The following is a 23,762-nucleotide window of genomic DNA, read 5'->3' as shown; positions in this document are numbered from 1 at the left end:
ACGAGGTGCTGGGAGATAGTAAAAAAAATGTTGGTATGGCGTGCATCCCTACAGGTAAAGGCAGTGCCAGCAACGGGGCAGCGCGTACGGGAATTCTAGCGCTAGGTGTAGCCCAGCAGGGCTTCCTGCTCTTCTCCAGTCAGCTCACAGTCGTCCAGAGTAAACAGGCATCCACTGCTTGCCCAGAAATAGACCACACGCACCTGGCGTATGCACGCTTTTCCACTAGTAGATCTCTCTCCTGACATTCTCGATACCTGCAGTTATTGCTATGCACAACCTGCACTGTAAACAATTGTCTTGTATATTAACAGTAAAATACTGGCAGCAGGGTTGCCAGTATTCTAAAATATCATATATATATATATATATATCATATATTTTATGGGAAACGGCAAGCTACCTACCTACAAATATTGCTATAACACAGTATAGTGCTGAAGCTAGTTGCAATATTGTTGCAGTATACAATGCAGTCATTTTTGTAAATAGAGCATATTACTGTCCGAAAGCCAATTACTATGAATTAAGTCTTCACTGTAACCTCAGTAAATTTAATATACCATATACTGAATGAGTTAGTTAAGTAAAATACAGCATACAGCAGCTATTAATAGCTACAGCTATTAATAGAAAATATCATATATACATATATATATATATATATACATATATATATCATATATTTTATGGGAAACGGCAAGCTACCTACAAATATTGCCCAGAATGCATTGTTTTCGACAGTATAATACCTTTTTAATGGAAAACAGTATGTTACTGTCACAATTTGGCTGTTTTCTTACAGCAATTTGTTAAAGTGATAACATTTGTTGAAAGTAACATGATGTGTGTCCTGTGCATGCTGAACAAGTTCTATGGTCGTCGCCAAAAGGATTACATGAGAGATGTTTGAGTACGTGAGTAGTCTTACTCTGAAAAAGTGTTGTAGTTAGATAAACATGCCTCAGACTGGCAAGATAAACGATTTCATTCATGTTTACTTGTGACGAACAAGACAAAACTGTGTGTCTGAATGGTGATGGCACGCACGCTAGGTGTGTTTCAGTTTTTGCTCATTTCGGAAAATCTCCTCTCCCCTTGCCGTAATTAAAACATGCATGCATGCACTGACAAGCGCAACACACACACACACACACACACACCACACACAACCACACACCTTCACAACACAACACAGCTCTCTGACAAGTGGAAACATTGCACGTGGTTTTTATTTTTTCTCGCAAAAACCTTCCACTCTGATGTGATAATTTAACATCAATGTTTATTTCAAATTGGTAAAATATTTACAAGTACAAATTCAAATGGTAAGTGCACTATAAAAAATATGGTAAACTGAAAAAAAAGTGTTGGTTTTATTCCTAAAAACAAATCATATAAGCTGAATTAATTCTAAAGTTGTGCAAAAAGTATCACACTTCAGAGTAAAAAGTATGTCCTGTCATAAAAGGCAATAAATCGCTCCTAATTTACTATGTCAATGAAAAACAAACAGCAAATGTGTGTATTGAGTCTGAATGGTTTGCCTAAAACCAACACCACAACCACATCCCCTGACCCTCACCATCTAAAGACAACACGTAGGCTGTAAATCCTGAGAGGGAGGAAAAACGTGGTGTCATCACTCTAACAAGCGGTGATATAACTCATGGCTTTGACAGCACGGGAGGCTTCATAAGGAACAAACAAACTGACATTCAACTATGAACACAAAACAAGCATTGTATAAATCACATGGGTTGAAACCAAACAAACAAAGCAAGTAGAAACTGAAGGACGGTTCGTGTGAAACGCTGCTCAGTTGGCTGACGGCTTCAGCTCCTCAGTCAGAGGGAGTTTCCAGGTCGGACTGTCCCTGCGGTTGTCTGCTGTCCTTTAAAGGTGCCTCTCTCTCCAAAAACACCTGTGACATTTTCGTCCAGGAAAACCCCAACAACCCCTGTTTTCCATACCTGGGATTTAGCACCTTTAACTATGACCTCTTTAGGAAGATGATATGGAAATAACAGAAATGTCTCAGACAATCATCTGTGAAAACAAAAGTGTTCTTCCATTAAGGTCATTTTGGTCCTCAAGTCCTTTGGCATCCACCTTTTTTTGTTGTTTTACATATTTTTTCCATGTCAAGCTGACACACATGTATATCACTTCTTTACAGATCTGTCCCTCCAACAAATAAATTAATTCATTTCAAGACAGACATTTTTACTACTGCAAGGAAAAGTATATACACATAGAAAATGATATCTTTTAATATCTATATAAAGAAGTCCATGGCTTGGTGTGTGTTCAACATGGTAATTGTAGAGCTTGCAGGAGGAAAGGTGGACCACAAAGATCCTGATGATTTTAAATATTTTGTTCTCCTTGTCCCCTTTTTCTCCATCACATGCTCCTCTCTGTGGTCTCAAACACATCTCTGTATATGTTTGAGGGGAGGCAGAGCCGTGTGCCATGTTGTATTTTTAGCTACACTTGCAGGACTTCACGATCATATTAGACAGCTGCTCCACCTGAAAGTGAAAATCAGCAGTAATGTGATAAATCAGTTGCAAGAGTTGCTTTCATATAAACTGTTCTGTAAACATTTCACCTCAGAATGGAGGTGACTTGGCTGTGGCATAGATACCTTGTGTTGCCTGCCCACGTAGTAGAGGATTGGCAGTGGCTCCAGTGCCTGGGGAACACAGCAGGGCTGGGCAGAGGCTCCTGGGTTGTGATGCTTGTACAGAGCCAAAATCTGGAAACAATTATATGAAGGAAAGACATGTGAACAGAGAACTCACCTCAGAATTTCATCACCAACATGACGAGCAAAGAAATCATAACAGACAATAGGGCTGTTTCCACTACCACCCAATACCCAGAATGAGGCGGGTCTCACTCGCAGAAACGCCCCTAATTTGAATACGAGCCGTCCGGAGCGGACTTTTTTTGTCCCTGTAGAAGAGCAGGGTCTTTTTTCTCCCCTGAAAAAAGCCTGGTTACTGATTGGATAGAACACTAAGCAGGATGTGACGTAGTACTCGATGCCACAACAACACGCGACATTTGTAAAAGCCGGCGAAGCAGTGTTGCTAACTTAGCATCTTTGTTGCTATATTAAGCGACTTTTCAGACCCCCTTAGCAACTATTTTTCAAGAAAGCGACTGGAGACAAATCCAGCGACTTTTTTCTGGTGTTATTGGAGACTTTTGGAGACTCGTTCTTACTCTTCTTAACGAGCAGCGGGGGCTGGAGGCGAAGCGGAACAGTCCTCCTGCAGCAGTCTTTCTCAGCTGCAGAGCCGAAGGGGTTGTTAACCCCTTAGCGTCCAGTCTGCAAATTGCTAATAGGCTAACAGTTAGCTCTGTAGCAGTACAGTGTGTATGTGCTGCTGCTGCAGGAGGTGTTCACTTAGCGATCTCTGTTTGTTTACAACAAGCACCGGACACTCTGTGCACAGTTAATGATGCCGGTTAATTCACCATCACTATGTTTATGATCAGCGGAGACTCTGTGCATAATTAGCCATGCTGCTTTGTTTATGATCAGCTGCTGACGTTGTGCACAGTTAGCGACGGCGGCCACAGTTGAGTCTTCCATGTTTAATCCATCACGTATGTGACATCACGGTCGAAACGGTCGCTAAGCAATTACGCGACGGTCGAAAACCATACGTCACCTCCAGAGTCTCTAAATCCCTCTGGGGGCCTTTTTGTAATGGAGACACGCAGAGTGAGAGGACATTAGAGAAGGGGTGGCCTGAGACTTTTCCTGGTGGCTACTTTTCCCCCTAAAGGAAACACGACTATTGATATGTAAAGTAAAGAGAGTGCTTTTTTTCAAATTCAGGTAGTGTTGCAAAGTGTTTCCTTTATGACTCAACCAATGAAGACACAGGCAAAGTTTACGTGAACGCCTCTTAGATTGAACTTTGAAAGTCAGTGAAAACTTTGGTACACGACTTCATACTACACAGAAACACGGAGGATAAAAGTAAATGTTGGGATAACAGATAGAAACCTTTTATTCATTCACATATTTCATTGCAATATTTTGTCACATGTAATTTGCAATATGGTTTTAGGTTGTAAGCATTAGTTGCTGGCCACTTAGAGTGACTTATGTTAGTTGGAAAAGTATTTATTAGAATCAACCCTGATAACAAGTCAGGTAATGTAATATTTTCGTGGTTTTAGGGACCAAACATATAATGCAATTAAATACAACACATCCATCTGAGCAGCATGTGAATACACTATTGGTGGAGTGCCATTTTAAAAGATATTTCATTCGGAATAAAGCTAGTTCCAGCTAATTTTGAGAATAACTGCAGATTTTTTTAGGCATACATTACTGACACTAAATTTTACCCGTGACATACAGTCACACTATCAGCTCTGTGAGGTTTTTATCAATTAGCTCATTGTGTTAGCATGCCAATATTTGCTAATTATCACAATTGAAGCTAATGGGAATGTCATGATGAGTTCTGCGTGTATCTCGACAAAGTAAAAGTTTGACCTGATTGTGCTGCTACAACTATGTATAATGTAAGAAGATTTCTGAGCCCAATATGTCAACTTTTAAATAGGTTTTTAAAACTAAAATGTAATATATTAATTTAAACATCAATCTGTTGTAGTTGGTCCACAGTGGACTTCTTTAGCACGTGTTGTCTTTAAGCTTTTTGGAGGCTGTTTATTTATTATCTGCTCTAGCTTTTCCAAATTTGTGTACACATATACGGTAATAATGGTCCAAAATGATCTGAAACTGTATGATTATCCAACAAAAATAGATATACACATATGAATGACCAGCTGGATCTGTGTGCATAGTCATGTATTTGGTTTATAATACAAGATTGCACTTATGAGACTTACTTATGAGAATCTGTATGAGCTTTGTATTCAGTTGATAGTATATGTGGATTGTTTAGTTTAAATGTGAGTGCATCCATATATTTTGAGTGTACATATATAGCAATATACAATTTTTGTTTGTCTCTCTTTCATGGTATAAGTGCTCCTATATTTGTGAGTATGCATCTACATATACTTTATTTTTATTATTATTATTATTATTTTTTAGACGCATTTCTTTGGCCTTGTGAGGGGTGGGTGGGTAGGGTTGTTCACTGTTCTGTAACCTGGAAAATGAATATAAATAAAGTTATCAAAAATAAAATAGATATACAAAATGCTTTTTTTAATCTTCAAACTTCAGAAAAACCCTGAATGTAAATGATCTCTGTGATTCAGTGTGTGAATCTAAACAGTCCTTTAGTAATCTGAGGTCAGGAAAATCAAGTTTTGAGAAAGCTTTCAGTCTGAGCCAGGCGGCAACCTCCGGGTCTGAGCAGGGAGGCAAACCAGGAAGTACCTTAAGCTGCATTCTACAGAAAATTCCAGCAGGGGGCGCTAAGTTTGGCTGGAGAAAACTTCTCACTTGATTTATTACCTCAGAAATTTTTTTAGGACAACAATATGGTCTCAATCACTAGTAAAAAATCTTCTTCAAGACAATCTGATGTTATTAGTTCAAATATTAGCCCCATTTAGAAGAAAATAGAAGATAAAGAATCGTATGATTTGGGGCGGGGCTACCTTTGATTGACAGGTCACTAACAAGGCGAGCCATCATCAAGAGAGAAGCAGAACAATGCGTATCCACGGCAACGTGTCAATAAAGTTACATATAACGTTACATAGATATAAAAAAGGACGTTTAGCGGTTTGGTCTCATAACTTTGAGCCTTTCACTGTATTTTCACTTAATGACAGTTTATTTGAACGTTTTGTTCATTAAATGTCTTGTTCAGCATTTGGTTGGACTAACAGACACTCCAAGGAGTCGCTGCTCAGTTTTCTGAGGTCACTAACAAACTTTTTTTTTTCTTTTTTTTTGCTGTATCTTCGTTCAGTGATCAGATGCAGATTGCACACTACAGTGAGGTGTCACACTATACCTGAGAATATTTGTTTTCAGCATTCCAGATGTAGGTGCAGGACCCCATGCAGTAGTTAGCATTGTAGCCGGTTGGCTTATGTATCCACTTCCAGCCCAGATCTTTCCTGAAGTCAATGTACAAACTCCGCACACAGCAAGTCTCTGACGTGCTGCATAAGGGAAGAAAGGAAACGATTTTTGTGAAGTGTGTCATGAGATGGTTTAGAGATTCTTAGAGCATAGTTGCAGTAGAAGGTATATTTTAGTTTAACAAGCTACTTAGCTTAATACTTAGCCAATACGTTAGCTAAGTAGTTAGCTTAGCAAGCTACTTAACTAAAAAATGATATGGGTCATATTTCACCCATGTTGTTCATTAGAAGGGTAGTGTGACACAAAAAGGGATTTTATTCCAAAAATAATAAAAGAAAACATAAAAATTAGGATGTATGATGATCAAAAAACAAACTAATTGAGGAAAACCTGGAATACTGAATGATGAAAATAATTTATTGCAAAGATATAGAACATAAAAACTCTGTCGGGTCACTTTAAAGGGTCCAAGTCAGTTTTAAAGCTGCACTAAGGATAGTTTTAATTTTCTTTCCCAAATAAAGTGACAAATCAAGAGTTTGGTGCAAAATACCAAAAGTCCCCTTCCAGCACTGAGCCATAGCTCTAGTGCAGCTGTGGCTCCGACAGAAGAGTAGGTTGGTGGTATAAACCGCAGCCCCCACAGCACCAAAATATCCATGAGCAAGACACTGAGCCACAGTTGGTGCTGATGACCAGGCCTTCTGCCTGGCGTGGCTCCTTGTGTCCGTGAGTATGAATAAGAGGCACATTGTAAAGTGTCTCACCCTACTGAGGTTGAGTATTCCTATGCAAATGTCGTCCCTTTACCAAACAGCTATAAGTTGTCAAGCGGTTACTCAGGAGTAGTTAAACCTCTGAAGTCCAGGAGATTTTGGTTCAAATTTGTCAACTTCCTATGCATTAATTTCTGTCTGTGTTTAGCATCTTTCAGTCTGTCCTTACATCACATGCATGGCTCCTTTTTCTCCACACAATCTTGGCTATCAGTCAGAATTTTCATTTTATTTTAATTAACAAAGAATAAAGCTGCTTTTTTTTTATTTATTTTTTTTTTTTTTTACAATTTATACACACAAAAACAGCAGAAAAAATAATAAAACTACAAAACAGTCTATTTGCACGTAAATTAAAAATAGTAATAGTTTTCGTTGTAGAAAGAAAATTCCCATCGAGAAACATAAATGTCACACTGTGAAAGCTCCTATGATTGCACTTTCAACTGGCTTCCTCAGCTTGTCTACATATCATATAGATAAAGTTATTACTGTAAATAAAAAATGTATTTTCAATAAATAGATGGACTCCAGAGGGTTAAAGTGTTTTTACCTGTCACTGCGTTCTGAAGCTTCCGGTAGATTAGGTTGCTTAGTGCAGCTTTATAATTGTCAATTAAAATAAAAAACACCAGAACAATGTGACGTGTGCAGGATTGCTTACGCTGTGCAGGTATCCTTTGTCTCTGTGGAGCGTTTTTTGCGTGAGGTGAGGTGGCTGCTGACGTTCTGAGGGATGGACATGGTCAGGATGTAGGGCGGTTGCTGTGTTAACATTTCTAACCTTCCTTTGTCTCCCCGACCATTAATGAGCCCAGAGATGGTAAAAGTAAAGTCACTTTCACCAGTCTTGCCACATTCACAGAACAGCCGAAGTTGGAAACCCTGTTCATCATCTGGCAAGACAAAAAATGTACAACGTCAAGCAATTTAAACAATGAACAGAGGTCAGAGTAGTGGCAGATCAATAAATAAACACTGTAAAAAAACAAAAAAAACTGTTGTTTTTACAGTAAAAAACCAGCAGCTGTGGTTGCCAGAAGTTTACCGTAATAAATACGGTGCAACTTTTTCTAACATTACGGTAAAATGATATTAGCACTGTTGATTTCACGTTTAAGATTGCCATTTTATTCCATATTTTACCATAAAAAATAAAAAGTTTTTCCATCAAAAGAAATGCTGTTCTGCCATATAATTGACAAGAAAATACTTAATAAATGCCACATAAATTAAAGATTTTACCATTAAATATTACAGTATATTTTTGTTAGAGATATGGTGTTTAGTACATTTAAGGTATTTTTAAAAAAATAAATGCAAAAATTACAGTGATGCTTATATATATAATACAGTATATTGTTGTTACAAACAAGGTGCCAGTGTATTTTACAGTGGAGTAATGTATTTTTCAAAAATAATTCACAGTGTTTCATTGTTACTGAAACTGAATTAACCCATTTATCATTTTATGGTCTTTTTCTGTCATGGTTTAGCAGTAGGGTTGTCAAAAGTATTGATACTCAAAAAAGTATCGATACTAAAACGTTGTATCCGTATACGATACGCATTTTCAAAAGTATTGAGTATCTGAAGCTTGTTATCATAGTTGCAGTTTCTTTTTGCACAACTGTTTTTTATTATAAATATTTAAACTGTGGTTCTGTTAATTTTTACATGTTGCATTTTTCTTGTTAATAAAAATATTTCTGTTAAATTTTGGGTCTTTGTTTTTATCCTGGTGGTATCGAAAATGGTATCGAGTATCGAATATTTTCCTGAGTATCGGTATCAAGTTGAAAATTTTAGTATCGTGACAACCCTATTTAGCAGTTTTTCACAGTAAAATCTACAGATATTTTTTACAGTGCAGCTTGTTTATCTCACCGGTCCCTTTGAGCCAGGTCTGTAACGTCTCAGTGACATCGAAAGTCAGCCACTTGTCTTTAAATTCGTTGGTGATGAAGCGGGAAGCGACGTAGCGGGCTGGTGTCCCCAAACCCTGGTACAGCTCCACCCGCTGCTCATCTTTTATTCTTGTGTTCTTGATGAGCATCCGTAGCTCGGCACTGGTCAGCAGGCGGTAATCCCCCACGCTTTCTCGTATTGCTGACAAATTGAAGTACATGGGAATGCTTTTGGTGGTCTTGTCGGAGTCATTTCTTGCTGTGGGATTTAAAAAAAAAAAACTAATTAGGAGATTTCGCAAAATCGTTCTGGACAAGACTTAATCTTAAGATCTTGCTTTGAGCATTTAAAAGGCACAATATGACATATGTAAAAGCATGTTAAAGAGACAAATAGAAAACGGATGCGTTACTGGCCTCTCATATAATCGATTACCTTATTAATAAGAGAAAAAACAGTCCTTATTTTTAGCCTTAGAATGGACATTAAACAGTCTACTAAGTCTAAATTAACATTAATAATAGGTCATAATGAGCATTTATTTATATGATTTTGTCAGAATGCAGCGAGTACCCAAGTGCAAATCAGAGGAAACCAAAGAAATATTTCAGGAGATTTGGAATTGAAAGCTCGGGAAACTCAAAACTAGACTTGAATTTGGCCAAATTTAGAGGTAACTGGGCCGGCCTGTAGACTTTAATTAGCTATGAAGCACATTTTAGTTAACTAAAATGTTTTTTAAACATTTTTGTAGGCCCAAAGCAATGAAAACTGTTTAAAGACTTCTTTTTCATGCTTTTCAAGCTATTCAACTGTTGAATATGGTGAGTTTTTATCTAAAATATTGGTTCCAATTGAGAGTTTTAGTTGCATGTTGAAGGTTGAATGCTATTTCAAAAGCATTTTCTACCCACCAAAACATGCTCATTTAATAAAATAAAATCTTTTTTTAAACATTTTAACTGCAGTCTTTCATCTACACATTTTTACAGTTGAAGAATACAGATTGCTTTGGGCCTACACCAATGATAAATTAGTTAAAAATGTAAAGAAAATAAACATTTTGTATAGTTTTTTTTTTGTCACAGCCACAGAGAGCCACTGCAGATGACCTGAACCTTATCCATAAACAAGGGGATTTGCTTTGAATGGGAACTGTAATTAAAATGTAGTTTAAAGTTGCAGTTTGTAAGTCTGGAGAAACATCAAGTCTCATTCTTGGGTTGTCAAATACCAACACACACAGCTGGTAACAAGGCCAGACCACAAGCATTTAACGATCCAGGAATGAATCAAGAGTTGCATATTATTTGGTCTGTGTTTTGTTTTTAAAAGCTGTTTATGATTTATTTTGGAAATTACTGCTGAAATGCCTCGCTATATTATGCAGGAGAAATAAATATTTGATCAGCAGACACATTATCATTAATTAACATTCAAATGTGGAACAGAGGCACACACAAGGACACCTGTTGTTGTTTCTTTCCTGTCCTCAACCTGCTTTACATATTTTCCTCCAGGTTGCTGATCAAAGAGCAACATTATGCCGCTTTTTCACTGCGTGGTACAGCACGGCTCTACGGCATGGCACTTATTTGGATTTCAGTTGGCAAAAGTTGGGAATAGTAGCTGGTATCTGGTACTTTTCTGGTACTAATACCTCGGTTAAGTCATGGTCACCTAATATATATATAAAAAATGCTCTTCTTCTTTTCTCTTCTTCTCTTATTTTCTTTAACGAACGTGGTCTCACAGGAATCCGTGAAATAGCCACGGATTCGCTTAACTCAAAATCCGTGGAATAGCCACGGAATCACTCAAATTTCCATGTAACTGACTCGGATTTCGCTACAATGCAAGTTAATGACAGTCATATCCCGTGGCTATTCGATGGATATTTTTTCCTATTGGTTTGTTCCAAGTCACGTGACTTTCAAGGTCCCGGCGGTCAGAACAAAAAACATGGCGGACAGTTCTCTCATTTTTTGTGAAAAAATCAATATTTTGACTTTTCTGCATAAAAATGGATTTTGATCACATTTCTAGCGAGAAATATATGTTTTACTTTCTAAATATTCACTCAGTGAATGTACATAATCACTTTGTATGTTGGAATAGCCACGGGATATGACTGTCATTAACTTGCATTGTAGTGAAATCCGTGTCAGTTTCACGGAAATTTGAGTGATTCCGTGGCTATTCCACGGATTTTGAGTTAAGCGAATCCGTGGCTATTTCACGGATTCCTGTGAGACCATGTTGTCTTTAACATATAGCACTCCTGTAGCGATTACAGTTGGCTCTTAAAGTTACGTACTTACTTGATTCCTTACTTGGTTCCTGTGGTTAAATGCACTGATTGTAAGTCACTTTGGACAAAAGTGTCAGCTAAATGACATGTAATGTGATGTAATGTACTTTTTTGGTGTCACCTCAGTCGAGGTTCCAAATGAACTGAGCCGATACGAAAAGGTAAAGTTACAAACAGAGGAGTGACACGGGACATCTTGCACAAACGCAACATTTTAAAATAACCGAGCTGGAGTCAAATTGGCACAATTCTTTACCCTGATATTTTAAAAATGGCAGCCTGCAAAACTACACTTTACACTACACTAGTGGATACAGTCTTCTGGGTAAAATGTTATTGAGAAAAGGATCAGGTACTAAAAGTGAGAACACTGCAAAAAACATGAAGCCTACCAAGTTTTTTTTTCTCATATCTAGCAATAGTATCTTAATTATCTTGTTTTGAGTATAATTTACCTGACCAAAGCTTTATGTGCTTATTTTAAGAACATGTGTCTTTTTGTAACAAAAATGAGTGAATAACCTCTTTACAGGGATTTCAGTCTTGTATACTTCTTTTTAAGATTGACATTGTTAACTTTTTCATGCTTTCCAATCTATTCAACTGTTGAATATGGTGAGTTTTTACCTAAAATATTGTTTCCAATTGAGAGTTTTAGTTGCATGTAGTTTAAATGCTATTCCAAAAGCATTTTCTACCACCAGTATCTACCCACAGATACTGAAATGAGAAAAAAAACATGCTAGTTTCAAGTATTTTTGGCTTATTTTAATGTTACTACAGTTTTTCAAGCCACAATTGCTCGAAATAAGTATTTTTGGACTTATTTTAAGTCATCATTGGTTTTTCCAGTGCCTAGATTTTTACTTATTTAAAGAATTCTTACAAAGAAATGTTTTCTTGTTTACTACTTGTTTACTTGTTTCAAGCATGTATTTGCTCAATTCTAGTTATTTAATTCTCTTTTTTTTTTTTTTACTTTTTTTTTAAGACCATTTTGTGGTTACTGAAGGCAGTGGAGCTCTGGTTTGTTTTTTTTATATTTGTTAGACCACATGGTTGATACAGTAAATTCACTTTTCTGGAATATCTCTTACCACAACAACATATGATTTTTAACTAATGCAACATGACAATGGGACGAACCTGGGATACAATTAATGAACATGAGGTTTAAAGAATTAGGTTGTTAAACTTACAGGTTCCGATTCTTGTTTATCTGCATTACACTATATTCATGATTCTTTTTTAGAAGTATTTACTTCATTATTTCTGCACACTCAATGTATAACACTGCAGTTTTCTACATAATGTAACCCCAGGATATTTATTACTCTGTTTTTCATAAACAAACTTCAGAATTCTGAGCACACACTAATAAAATGGGATAGCCAAATTCTCAGTGTTACTCAATAATCTTAACTGCAGCCAAACATTCATCTTTTCCAGCTGTTGTAAAGTTGACCATAGAGAGGGTTTTGTTTTCTTACAGTACTCCTGCCCATATTTGTAATTTTTATCCCTGAGCCTGCCCATATCACGACAGCAGAACATTCCCCCTGCAGAGGCTGATAGAAAACAGAGCCAAGCTACCGAAGGCTTTAACACCATAAATCTATCAGCGTTACATTACAAAGGATTAAGTCGGACGGAGACGTGCAAAGATAAGTAGAAGATGGAAGGAAGATGATTGAGGGTGAAACACAGAGTAAAAAAGAGAGAGTGAGAAGAGGAGGAGGAGGATACGGTTGTAAGAAAGCAACAAAGTGAAGAATGCACTCACATGAATATAAGTCACAGTTGTGAGGTGGAAGGGCGTGAGTGGGGGTGCAGAGAAATTGCAACGTTATTTTGTTTTGGAAGGTTATATTGCTAATAGGAAAAGGTGGGAAAGGTTTATTGAAGTGGAAGGCTGGCATTTAACTTAACCCTTTATTTAAAATTTTAATTTTTTTAAGTCCAATGTAATTTCTTCTTGTTGTTTTCTTTTGCTGTTGTCAGTAAATTTTATTTGATATGTTTTATTTCTGTTGTACAGCACCTTGTAAGTTGTTTTTGAAAGGTGCTATATAAATAAAGTTATTATTATTGTTATTATTATTGTTGTTATTATTATTATTATTATTATTATTATTAATAATAATAATAATAATTTCTCTTAGGTTATTAAGTTTACTGATATAGTGTGTGTTTTATGTGGTAATTATGTTTGATGTTTGTTTGTGTCTAGTTTAGTTTTAATGTTATTTAATGTGTAAAAGTTCTGATTTATTTATTTATTTAGGTTGGTTTTGTGATTTTGTTGTTGTTATTCTTTTCTTTTTTTTTCTTTTTTTTTTTTTTTTACTGTGTTTGTCCATTGGTGATTTATGTTGTGTTTTCTTTAAATTAATGAAAAAAAACACAAAAAAACCCACAATAAATCTATCAGCGTTACATTACAAAGTCGGATGGAGACGTGCAAAGATAAGAAGAAGATGGAAGGAAGATGATTGAGGGTGAAACAGGGCGTAAAAGAGAGAGAGAGAGAAGAGGTTGTAGGAGGAGACGGTTGTAAGAAAACAGCAAAGTGAAGAATGCACTCACATGAATATAAGTCACAGTTGTGAGGGGTGGAGTGGGGGTGAGTGGGGGTGCAGAGAAATTGGAGATGTGTATCAATGGAGCCCGGCTCTGGCACCGGCCCAAACCTTCTACTCTGCCTCAGCCTGCCAAAGCCTGGATTCTCTGCTCTCAAGTCCAGGAATTACTCTTTGACAGCAGCTACAACCCAGCCCCACATACTTGTGATCCAGGCGGTACCAGGAGCCGCTGTGTCAAAGCTGCTTGTGTATCATTTACCAGTATCGCCATCTGTGTTGCTGCTTAGGTAGTGTTTCAGCCCTTGTAGTGAAGCCAAACTGAAACTGAAAAGAGCTGGGTAGGAGTGTAAAGGGAAATAGGATGACATTTTACTGGTCCCACCCAGAGCACACTCAAATGTTTGGTTGTAAGCGCTTGAATGGAAACACACAGTGTCACGACAGTGTGCATACAGTACTGAAGGGTTTTTTTGGAGAAAAAAAAATATTTAGTGCACTGGCAGATCATTTTACTTGTTTCAAGCATGTATTTGCTTAATTCTAGTTATTTATTTCTCATTTTTGTCAGTTTGTTTTTGCAGTTAACAGGGCCAGAAGTTTTTTTTGTGGTTTCTGAAGGCAGTGGGGCTCTGGTTTGTTTTTTTATATTTGTTAGACCACATGGTTGATACAGTAAATTCACCTTTTCTGCAATATCTCTCAGCACAACAACATATGATTTTTAACTAATGCAACATGAGAATGGGACGAATGCGGGATACAATTAATGAACATGAGGTTTAAAGAATTAGGTTGTTAAAGTTACAAGTTCAGATTCTTGTTTATCTGCATTACACTACATTCATAATTATTATTTAGAAGTATTTACTTCATTATTTCTGCACACGCAATGTATAACACTGCAGTTTTCTACATAATGTAACCCCAGGATGTTTATCACTCTGTTTTTCAAAAACAAACTTCAGAATTCTGAACACACACTTATAAAATGGGATAGCCAAATTATGTATAATACTGCAGTTTTCTAACCCTAATCCTACATACAGAACATGAAGAACAGTGAACTGGCAACGCTGCACCAAGCAACACCAAGCACGGAAAGTCATCGTCTCAGGCTAGTTTGAGTTAACTGAGATAAATGTGTGAAGGGTTAGAGAAGTGTTTACGAAACAGGAAATTAAGTCACTTCCCCTAAGAAGGGTATTGGCTTCAGTACTGTAATTACAGTGAAGCTTTATCCTCACTTCTACTTTCCAATTAACACAGCTTGCAGGGTCTCCCTATCACTGAACTGTGCAAACTGATCAAAAATACCAGTGGAAGTGTAAAATCTTTTGCATGCACGGCAAAGAAAAGGCCTCGTTCTTCCAGATGGGGGTGAAGATAGCAGTCTTGCCTGCGTACTGAAATGGGTGTGGGGGGGATTTGTGTGTTGAATCAGGGCCTATCTACAGGTAAGCCGGGGACAGCTGTTGTGACAGGTAGGGAGACAGCTCTATAATTATCAGTGGGAGGAACCAGATTCCAGCAACAGGCTAAATACCTGCCTCCTTCATATGCTGGGCTCCACCCTCCCACAGCCCACTCGTCAATGTCGAGTTTCCCCACTTCACCCTGTGTACACAATCTGTCCGACCCCCGTTATGACTCTTATTCTGCAGCAGAATAATTTCTGAACAGTGACCTCATTTCACTCACACACTGAATGGGGCAAAGTGGCTGGTTTCCAAACAGGGGGAAAGAGTTCTCTCAGTAATAAACAAGCTGAATTATATCTGGACCAATACCATGTTGAATGGGAGAGGTGAAATTTGTGTGGGCTTTAAGGGAGGGAAGTGACTCCTAATTTACTGAAGGAATCCAGTCTAATCCACCACACAATTACCATGATAGAGGCTAAAACTATTAAGCTCTAAAATGCACAGAAATATGCATAGCTGTAGGCGGTTTTCGTGTATCAGGAAAGTGTGAGTGGTTCATAAAAAGAACCACAAATTGAAGTGACGAATAGGATTAGTTAATGGATGGTAAAAAGCTTGTTCTCCACTTGGCTTCTATTTTAACTCTGTGGAGTCTTGGGCTATTTTGTCCATTTTTGAACCCTTTTCATGTCTTTTCGTGTCTTTGTAAGTAATTTTGTGTCTTTATTGGTCATTTGTGTCTTTTTGTGTCTTTTTTGTGTCTTCTTTCTTCTCATTTTATGTCTTTTTTGTCATTTTGTGTCTTTTTTTGGTCATTTTGTCTTTTTGTGTCATTTTGTGTCTTCTGTGGGGGGGTTTTGGTCATTCTGTCTTCTCATTTGGTGTCTTTTTTGTGTCATTTTGTGTCTTTTTGTGTCATTTTGTGTCATTCTATGTCTTCTGTGGGTTTTTTTGGTCATTCTGTATTCTCAGTTGGTGTCTTTTTTGTCATTTTCTGTCTTTTTGTGTCTTTTTTGGTCATTTTGTGTCTTTTTTTAGTCATTTTGTGTCTTTTTGTGTCTTTGTTTAGTCATTTTGTGTCTTTCTGTGTCTTTTTTAAGTCATTTTGTGTCTGGGTTACATCCAGTTCTATCATTTTATACTACATATATTGGAGCTTGTCTCCAGTTTTACTTGGTATATCATCATCAAACTGAAATAAAAATTTACAGTAGGGCTCCACACTGCTTTGTTTTCTAGTCTGGATGTCATGAAGAAGACTCCAGAGGGTTAGTTACTTTGCTCTGTCTTTAACTCACAGAAGAGCACAAGTTGAGTTGTCTCCCACACCCTCTTGTGTGTGTGTGTGTGTGTGTGTGTGTGTGTATTTATTAATAATTGCAAAACACTTCTTGCTAGGCCTGCACATGTACACTCATACACTTGGTTTTCTCGGTACGTAGAGGTTGAGTGTGTTTTAAGGAGGGTTAAGACAGTGGATGGGTGTTCTCTGGCATTCCACAGAGGTAGGAAACACATGCTCCCCATGGGCACCGCTTGCACCGGACCTGAGTCACTCAAGATCTCAGTGGCCATCAGCCTGCCTTCCTTCCTGCCAAGCTGCCCTGTCACAAACACACTGCAAACACACTGATAATAAGCTCAGGAAACCCAGCAGAGAGAGAGAGAGAGAGAGAGAGAGAGAGCGATAGAGAGAGAGAGAGAGAGAGAGAGAGAGAGAGAAAGAGAGAGAGAGAGAGAGTCAGAGAGAAAGAGATATGATGGAGAACAAGTGACAGGATAAACAAGGGAGAACCCAATGCTCAAGTTACAGGAAACCCCCAATCCCTGAGGGATGGAGAGAAAAAAAGAGAAAACGAAAGAGAGAGAGAGAGACAGGGTGAGGGTAAAGGAGTGCATTTCATGTCCTCTTCCATTTCATTTTTCTATAATTCGCCACTGTTCTTTAAGCAGAAACAAAACCATGCCCCTCCATTTTGAAAGTTCCTTTGTTCTCCCTTTGGTCTGCACACTCCTGAGCACAGTCCATCCACTCTCTTTTGAAGTGGTGGATAAAAGAGGGATAGTGTGGATGCCTGCCTGATAGGGTGAGGAGTATAGGCATGTAGAGAACAATGGAGCAAAGAAACCATACAAAAAAAAAAAATCTGTTTATCATAATAGTTTGGGAGTCATTTCACAATTACAGCCAAAAACCATTTGGCTGAACAAACAGCGTACGCATGTTGGCCAAACAAACAACGCTAATAAAGCAGTAAAAATGCCAAAGATACCACGAAAGCAACACGAAGCATGAGACCAGATGCAACTCACAGTCCTGCTAACTTGTAACGCCTGTGATCTCTGAACTCCTCAAGCTGCCTGAAGATGTTGGGTGGAGATCAGAAGGGGTACACATGTTGAGGGAGTTTATGGACTAGATTGGAATTGACACCAGCCATCGGGCACATACTGATTAATCTGGGCTGTAGCCAATAGGTTTTATATCCCAACGACTGTTTTAAGGCTTATTGATGCTTAATTGTATTGTGAAACATCTATCTCCATGATCTTTGCTTGTCGTGTGTGTGTGTGTGTGTGTGTGTGTGTGTGTGTGTGTGTGTGTAGCAAGGTTATTATAGTTAACGAAAACTAGAAATAAAATTGAAACCAAGAGTTTTTATAAAAAACGATAACTTACTGAAACTGTATTGTGTGGTTACAAAACTAACTAAAACTAACTAAAATTATAGTGAAAATGCCCTTCGTTTTCGTCTTTGTTGACTTTTTTCATATATAAACCTTTATGGTTGATATAAAATCTATTTCATCTATCTGGCTTTATGACTTAATAAATATAATATATTGGGGCTCAGATGGATAATATAAGGAAATAAAGGCAACATTTATTGGTAATTTTTTTAATCTTGCATCCAACAAATACCCCGTATAAAAACTAAAACTAAGCGTTTTCCAAAAAAATAGAAACTAATTAAAACTAGCAAACTCACTCTAAAAGCTAATTAAAACTAACTGAATTTGAAAACAAAAAATCACAACGAAATTAAAACTAAAACTAATGAAAAATCCAAAACTATTATAACCTTGGTGTGTAGGTGTGTGTAAAGCAGTGCCTGTAAATGTAAGACCATAAATCAGCAGCTCGTCCTATAACTTGACATTCTTAGTGCTGTAGTTAGGCAATATTCTTAACGATGTGCAACACATGACTGATGTATTGCTGCTCTGAGTTAACTCTATGGAGTTTTGGGCTATTTTGTCCAATTTTTGAATCCTTTTCATCCTGCCTGTATACACCACTTAAAAATGTTTAAATGCCATGTTGGTATATTTTTTTCAGCACAACCTCACCTATATGACCTGATAATTGTTTTTTCATCCTGACTTACTGGATCAACAGTTTGAACCCAAAAGAAACAAAGAAAAAACAACATAAAATGTGATTTTTGTTGTTTTATTTACTTCCAAAACACTATCATGCTCAATAAAGAATTTGAAATGTTGCAAATGTGAACAAAGGTTGCAAATATAACATATAAGAGGGTTACATCCAGTTCATTTTGTGTCTTTTTTTGGTCATTTTGTGTCTTTATTTAGTAATTTTCTGTCTTTTTGGTCATTTTCTGTCTTTTTTTTTTGTCATTTTGTATGTTTTGGTATCTTTGTGTAGTCATTTTCTGTCTTTCTGTGTCTTTTTTAGTCATTTTGTGTCTAGGTTACATCCAGTTCTATCATTTTATACTAAATATATTTGAGCTTGTCTCCAGTTTTACTTGGTATATCATCATCAAACTGAAACTGGCCTCATGGAGTTTACAGCCAGAACTTTAGAGGTAAATTTACAGTAGGGCTCCACGCTGCTTTGTTTTCTAGTCTGGATGTCATGAAGAAGTCTGGATTTGGAGCTTCTGGAGACTCCAGAGGGTTAATGAACTGGTACTCACCGGTCATGTTGAACTTGTGCAGCACCTTGGCGAAGTACTCCTCCTCCTCCTGCTCTGTGGAGATGTCCGTCTGGACCTCCACCTGCTGCTCGTCCAGCAGCTCCTTGGTGCTGTTGTAGAGGGACAGCAGGGTGCTGGGGATGTCCTTCTCGTCTCCTGCCTGGTCCGGCTCAGGCTCTTTTGGCAGACGCAGTTTGCTGAGGATCTGGCTCCTGATGGCTTCAATTCGCTTTTTCTTCACCATCTCCAGGTCCAAAGTCTTACACGTAGACATGCTGCTTACATTGCCCACCGTGTACACAGCCACGAGCATCAGGAACGCCAGCTTCATGGTGCCAACCTGACTGTTTGCAACCACTTCTCAGCAAAAATCCTCCCTTACCTTTCCTTTTACTGCCTGCTTTGAGCGGGGATGCTAAGGCAACAGTGAATCACCCGGTGGAGAGGTGTGAGTGACGCAAGGTGTTTACACACACAGAACAATTAAAGCAGTGTGGAGAGTCCTCAAAGTTCAGGTCTACTGGTGCCACTGCTGTCACCGCTGCTGCAGAAACCACCTAACACTTGTGTCTTCTTTGCATAGGGGTAGATGAAGAGAATCCCAGCGGGCAGACAGACGTGGAGTGATGAGCCAGCCTCTGACTCAGCCACACAGGTAACACTATGACGTCCCAGATGCTGAAATGAGTCCAGAGCGGAGCTGTCAAATGCTAACAGAGCCCAACCTAACATGTACAGCGTCCCCAAGACTCAGAAGACCCTCAGTGAGTCTAAAACAATCTAACAATGCTCAAATATGCAACAGAGCTGTTTCTGTACTCACACACCAACTTGTGATTCGTACGATTTCAAGCCTCCAACCGCAATATTAAAGTTAATCCTGTCTTACTTTAGGCAAGTATATAAACCTCCACGTGTCAGCTCAGGGCTGTGTTGCTTAGCAGGCAGTCTCTCTTTACATGTCCCGAGAGATCCGCTCAGCTAAAATGAAGGTAGTTTCATAGCACTCAGCAGAATGAAAAGTGGTTCTGGCAGAGCCGGACGTACTTAATATCTGAGTCTAAGGGTTTTCAGCTGACACTGTTTCCTGTCCTCTTTGACCCACAAGGTCTCTGCACATTCAGAAGTCCCCTGTACCTGGATGTGATGTCAAGTAAACCCTCTTTAAATGTCACTATGGAAGAGAAAATAGCAACGAAACGGCTTGTGTCTAAAGTGAAAAAATGTTCTTCCTAGTTCTCTGTTTCTAAATTTGATCAGATGACCCCAAGAGCTTCAAGTCAACCCAGAGCTAATCAAATAATCCACGGTTCACAGAAAGAAAAGAATAATGTAGTATTTCCAAAATCTAACTTATTCTACACCATTTAAACACCATCAAGATACTTCACCACAGAAGAAAAACATCTGATAAACTTGTATCGCTCTCCAGTCTGACTACCTCTTTTTTAGCAATAACAGCATGTGATCTGTGTACAGCTGCAGTTCACCAAAAAATGCTTTCAACGCCTCCGATTCATGCCCATTTACACACACAGCAGCTGTCTCTGTGACTGTGTCTTCATTCTCAAACACAACAATAATGTGATCTCTGTGTTTCAATGATCTCTGAGATTAAAAACAGCGGAAACAGAGATGTTATCAGAGGATTAAAAACACAGCTTCTGTCAATCAAACACTGTCCTCTAAGTAACAGAATATGAAGTTTGACACACCTTCTCTTTAAATGAGTGCAGCATCCAGAAACAGCAGTAGTAACGACAGCAGTAGCAGGAGTCAAAGTCCCTCTGAGCTCACAGTGTTTTGAGAATCGGATTGTAGTTTCTGTCCTCTGTTCCTTCTATCCATCTGTCCATCTGTATCACCTCATTTATGCCCTGTGGAGCTCCCTCCTTCACACCTTCCCTCTTATGTCTCGTCTGACACAACTCCCTATTCGCACCTCTATTTAACTCCCTCTCTCTCTGCCTTTCTCCCTGTGCGCTCCCTCTCTCCTGGTGCTTGTCAGAGCTTGCTGGTGACAAAGTGATTTGTGGGAGCGTGTGAGCTCAGCTAACTTCTCTCTCTCTCTCTCTCTCTCTTTCTCTCTCTCCCCCTCTAACTCTTCTACTTTTTCTGGTTCCTGTTACTCGTCTAATAGAGCGAGGAGCTCTCCGCCCAGGAAATGAGGGTAACGGCCGCAGTGTAAAACATCTGCTGTTGAACAGAGCTCTGCTGCTTGCCTTCTGTCCACATCAGGAAGCCAGGAGCTGAACATGCTGAATGACTGACTTTGGAGCCACCAGCTCTCTCTCTCACACTCTCACATTGGCCTTGTCAACAAACCCTGCATGGCACTAGTGTCCCGCCAGCTGACCGCTACATTTACCTGGTGGCTGTGAAGGTGGATGCCTGCCAGACTAAAGAAGTGAGCCTCTTGGGAGCAGCATGTCTAAAAGTAGAGCGGTGAACTTGAAGGGATGGGGAGCCAACAGGGCTGGACTGTGTGGTGCACTGACCTATGTCTGGGTGCTTTTTAGAGGTTGGATTGTGTATTTTCAAAAGGAAGGCGAGACTTAAACAAACCGGTGATGGTTTCAATCATTTGGTCTCTGTCTCAAGGATGAATCAACAGGGAAGTAAAGATAGTAAATTGCCATAGTACAGTCTTTTGTCTTGGATTCTTTTAGGTTTTGCCCACATGTGTTTCCCATGGTTGTTTATTGTCTTCTGTGACAGTAATAAAGAATACGCTATTCATCATTCATCACTGGCAATAAACAGTGACATTTAATATAGGGAAATTCAAGGCAAAAATCCCCTGAAATACCAGCAATAATTACAGAAAACAATGATCACTCACACAGGGACTCTATAAATAGTTAGTCCCACGGTGTTACCAGCTCTACATATCTGATCACAATTAATTTTAAGAGGGTGAGAACAATACAAGCACAGCTATCAACTGTCAACAACTATTACTGTAACTTGTTCTGTTGTGACATTCTGTATAGGCGCTTTAATGGGTACATGCTGCTGCCTGGTGGACAAAGATGGAAATCATTTATAGGAGTTCTGATGATTTTCCTTTTGGGGAAATCCCTGTCAAGACTTGTGCTTATATATATATATATATATATATATATATATTATATATATATATATAAACACAAAACATCAAGAAAACATGCTGATATTTCTCAGGTGGAAAAGGCAGGAACTAGTCTGCTGCTTAACATGGGTGTCAAACGACGCTTATATATTAAATATTACCCCTAAGTTACGCAAGTGGGGGGTGGATGGTAGAGGAAAGGGGCCCAATACATTGTAGGATTGTGGGCACAACCTTCTCTGGAGCAACAACCAGAACCTCTGTCTTCTCAGCGTTGAGCTGCAAGAAGTTTTCTGCCAACCATTCCCTGATAGCAGAGTTGGATGTCTCTTGTCACGCAAATAAATAACTTGAAAGACCACACTATATACTTTTCACCGGGCTTAATCCTAGATAGGTTTCTTCCGTTTTGGTTGCACATACACTAAACAGGTACCAAATCGACTGGCTCAGCCATGACAAATGTGCTATGACTTTTCTAAGAGTTTCAGCAAATGGTTTTCAAATTATTTGGCAAAAACACGCCAAAAAATCCCCCCAATATTACTCTATGGAGAGGCTAGAGTAGATGACATCATAGCTAGAGTGGAGAGGGAGAGAAAAAATTGTCAAAAAACAAATTTGGAAACTGCACTCAAGGCTGCAAATGCCACTCTACAGAAATAATTTATACATAGAAACGTAGGAAAATTAGTCTTCTTATTCACATTGGTCTGCTAAAGCTGTCAGAGTTATAGTTAGGGCGTAGGACGCACAGATGATCCACCAACACCACCCACAGCCTCATAGACCACCACTGTAAAAAGGCGGGAACGTTTCTGGAGGAAAGCAGAGGTACCATTTTCTTCTGACCGCTCTAAAAAAAAAATTTCCTCATTTTTCCTTCACAAAACACATATGTAGACGTTCAGGAAGAACTCAGGATACTCAGAGTGAAGTTGGATCAATGATAGGAATTATTGTGTTTATAAGTGCTTTCTGTTCAAGGGGTAATTGTCAGCTGTTTCTTCCTCTCACTTGGCGTCAAATTCCACAGCAGTTGATTTCAGCTGATTGCTCTGCTCTGATTGGTGGCCCTGGTTGCTTGGCTATCAAACATTTCAAATTGTAATCTAAAAATGTATGGGTGCGAGTCACGGGCCAGAGTCAAGCACACTCACACTTCTTTAGAATTTTTCTAGTTTTATCTGCTCTCCATTGGTCTTCTAACATACTGCACAGGCCTCTGAAACACAACAACCTACATTACTGACCCGGTTCAACCGACACATCTTAGCAGCCTGCCATGGGACATTTCATAGCCTCCACCACAAGGCCTCGCTGCCAGCACCTCAAGGTGTCTGTGTGTCTCTGAGCACAAGAGTGCATGGTCTGCTTTCCCATCATTCACTGTGAGGTGAAGTGTGGGGGCACTCACAGTCAACAGAGAGAACAGAACAGCCGATAAATCTTTTGCCACATCAGACTTGGTCCTGCATCCATTGAATATCTGTGGCAGAGTGATACGCTGCTGCAACTTCTTTCAACAGTCTTTGTACCTGTTGGCTAGTGCAATGAGTTTATACTGCATTTTAACAAAGTACAAGTATTTGTACACTATGGTGGAATGTAACATTTACTCAAGTACTGTACTTAGGTACATTTCGAGGTACTTGTGCTTCACTTGAGTATTTCCATTTT

The 23,762-nt window shown here is 38.7% G+C and overlaps 1 protein-coding gene across 2 annotated transcripts; it reads right to left on the bottom strand.

Moving 5' to 3' along the window:
- Positions 1-1,248: 1,248 nt before the first annotated feature.
- On the bottom strand, positions 1,249-21,081 carry tgfb1a (transforming growth factor, beta 1a). 2 transcript variants are annotated; one of them, XM_059331020.1, is made up of 7 exons: positions 20,707-21,081; positions 18,992-19,669; positions 8,713-8,991; positions 7,490-7,721; positions 5,976-6,126; positions 2,651-2,761; positions 1,249-2,534 (listed from the first exon to the last, which is right to left on the bottom strand). In XM_059331020.1, the coding sequence occupies exons 2-7, from the start codon at positions 19,320-19,322 to the stop codon at positions 2,487-2,489; spliced, it is 1,152 nt and encodes a 383-aa protein (XP_059187003.1). In that variant the 5' UTR covers positions 19,323-19,669; positions 20,707-21,081; the 3' UTR covers positions 1,249-2,486. The 2 variants fall into 2 exon arrangements, with proteins under 2 accessions (XP_059187003.1, XP_059187002.1); XM_059331019.1 differs by having other exon boundaries at positions 18,992-21,081.
- Positions 21,082-23,762: the final 2,681 nt, after the last annotated feature.

This window comes from Centropristis striata, chromosome 4 (genome assembly GCF_030273125.1).
Source record: "Centropristis striata isolate RG_2023a ecotype Rhode Island chromosome 4, C.striata_1.0, whole genome shotgun sequence".
NCBI lineage: Eukaryota > Metazoa > Chordata > Actinopteri > Perciformes > Serranidae > Centropristis > Centropristis striata.
The sequence above is the reverse complement of the archived record's forward strand: the minus strand, read 5'-3'. Positions and strand labels throughout refer to the sequence as shown.